The sequence below is a fragment of the Crocodylus porosus genome, unplaced genomic scaffold (assembly GCF_001723895.1).
Source record: "Crocodylus porosus isolate Cpor-Errol unplaced genomic scaffold, CroPor_comp1, whole genome shotgun sequence".
Lineage (NCBI taxonomy): Eukaryota > Metazoa > Chordata > Crocodylia > Crocodylidae > Crocodylus > Crocodylus porosus.
In genome coordinates, this window is record NW_017728950.1 from 11105459 (window position 1) to 11107400 (window position 1942).

General features: G+C 37.4%; 1 protein-coding gene across 4 annotated transcripts in view; it reads left to right on the forward strand.

Annotated features, from left to right (window-relative positions):
• Positions 1-1942, forward strand: part of FBN2 (fibrillin 2) — a 283527-nt gene that overhangs the window by 127657 nt on the left and 153928 nt on the right. For all 4 annotated transcript variants that reach the window (XM_019554934.1, XM_019554938.1, XM_019554937.1 and 1 more), the window contains exon 10: positions 1257-1394. In XM_019554934.1, the coding sequence (XP_019410479.1) occupies positions 1257-1394 (138 nt within the window). The remainder of the gene's footprint in view (positions 1-1256; positions 1395-1942) is intronic.

The window sequence follows — 1942 nt, forward strand, 5'->3', positions numbered from 1 at the left end:
AGGTCCCTTCCAGCCCTGATGTCTATGAAATCTATGAAATTCAGAGAGACAAAAAACACTTAGTACAATGATCTCACCCAATCCCAGATGTTACTTTTCCTCACAAAAAAGATGGCTGCTCAGTTCCTGAAGCAAAGGGTGCGTTGTTGGCTGGGATGATCCGGTCATGTGTTGAAAGCTGGATTCATGATGTCAATGATGATGACAATGACAACTTTCTTGCTTCCCCCTCGTATGCTTTTCTTTAACTTGACTCGTTTGATGACTTCTTGCCTTTAGATTGGTCTGTCTGCGGTCAGCATACTGTACATATTTTATCCTGTCAGCATATTCCTTTGTTCAACATCCCCATTACGACCTCACCTCTTAATTTGGCCTTTTTCTGGTGTCTTTCTTTAAGCATTGTCTATTGATCTCCTTTATCACCTTTCATTAACATATCCAATCATTTCATCCCTCTGATTCAGCTGATTAGTGCCAAGTTCAGTTAATTTGGGATAGTAACAAAACTATTACTATGTTGTGTTAGAAAACATTGTCACAGTGATCGAAAAAAGAAAAAACATCAAAAAAAGAGCAAACTCAAGGCTATAAGCTGCTTGCAAGAAACAAGGACAGTTGATATTGCAAACACCAGCAAAATGAAAAGTTCAGATAATAATGAGGCTATACAGAACTTTAGGCTGAATATAAAAGAAGACTTTAAATGATGCTATAATTCACCGCTCTACAAACAGGTGCAACTTTAAAGCGTAAATTATGACAAGCTACCCTAACAGCATGGGCAGGCTCTGTGTGTGGCATATGGCAGATCAGGAAGGGGACACATGGAACAGCAGTAGACAAAGCAGAAAGTGGAGTATCAAATTGGCCAGGGAGCAGAAAACAAAGCAGCAGATCAGCCAAAGGAAGGGGATTGGAGTGGCACGTGGAGAAAGTGCCAGGATAATCGGTGACGACTGCCAAAATGTTGGCCCCAATTGGCATAGATCCAAACCCAGTGGTTTCTTTCTCATGAGATCTTTGATATAAATGCTGGATCGTAATGCAGGCCATTTGTCTAACATATTTGTATTGTTTTTTAAGTATCTTCACAACCACATCAATCAATAGTTCTTTGAAACACTTTCTCTTTAAAGCTTGAAAAAATAGCTAAACTTGCACATTTTAGTATAGAACCGATAAAATAACTTAACATGACCTCTCAACTCCATTTGTATGTCAAAATTGTCTCAAGTTCTGTAATCTCTTTTCAGCAATACTCAATCAGACAATAGATGTCTGTAAGCATCACCCCAACCTTTGCTTAAATGGGCGATGCATACCAACCATTTCTAGTTATCGGTGTGAATGCAACATGGGATATAAGCAGGATGCAAATGGAGATTGTATAGGTAAGTGTATATTTCTATCTTGTCATATTTACATTCTGATTGTTTTTATATTTTTCACTTTCATACATATATCCTTAAAACATGAGATTTTAAATCTTTTTTTACCTCTCTTCAACAAAATATGTTTAGGTCAGGAGTTGTAGGCAGATTTTTTTTATGGTGCTGTAATATTGAAGTATTTAAAACAAGCTTTTGATCCATAATTGCTATAAAGAGTATATCTTTTAGTTGCAAAGTTGAGTGTTATATATACATCTGCTTGTTGAATAGTAAGCTCCTACCCAACATCAATTGCCCTGATTGGCAAGGTGCTTTTAGAGCAACCTTGGTGGTATCATTAGGATTTAGAAATAAAGGTCCAGGGAAGTATATAGTGGGAGACTCATGGAACTTCCCATTTACCACACTTGGCTGAGAAATTTGTAAGAGTACGTTCTCTTCCAGTGGAAGTTAAATCTAGGCATGATTTGTAGGCCTTTGGATCTTAGGACTCTACTTGTAGCAACTAACAATATAAACACATTGTTATTCTCTTACTCTTGTGGTGG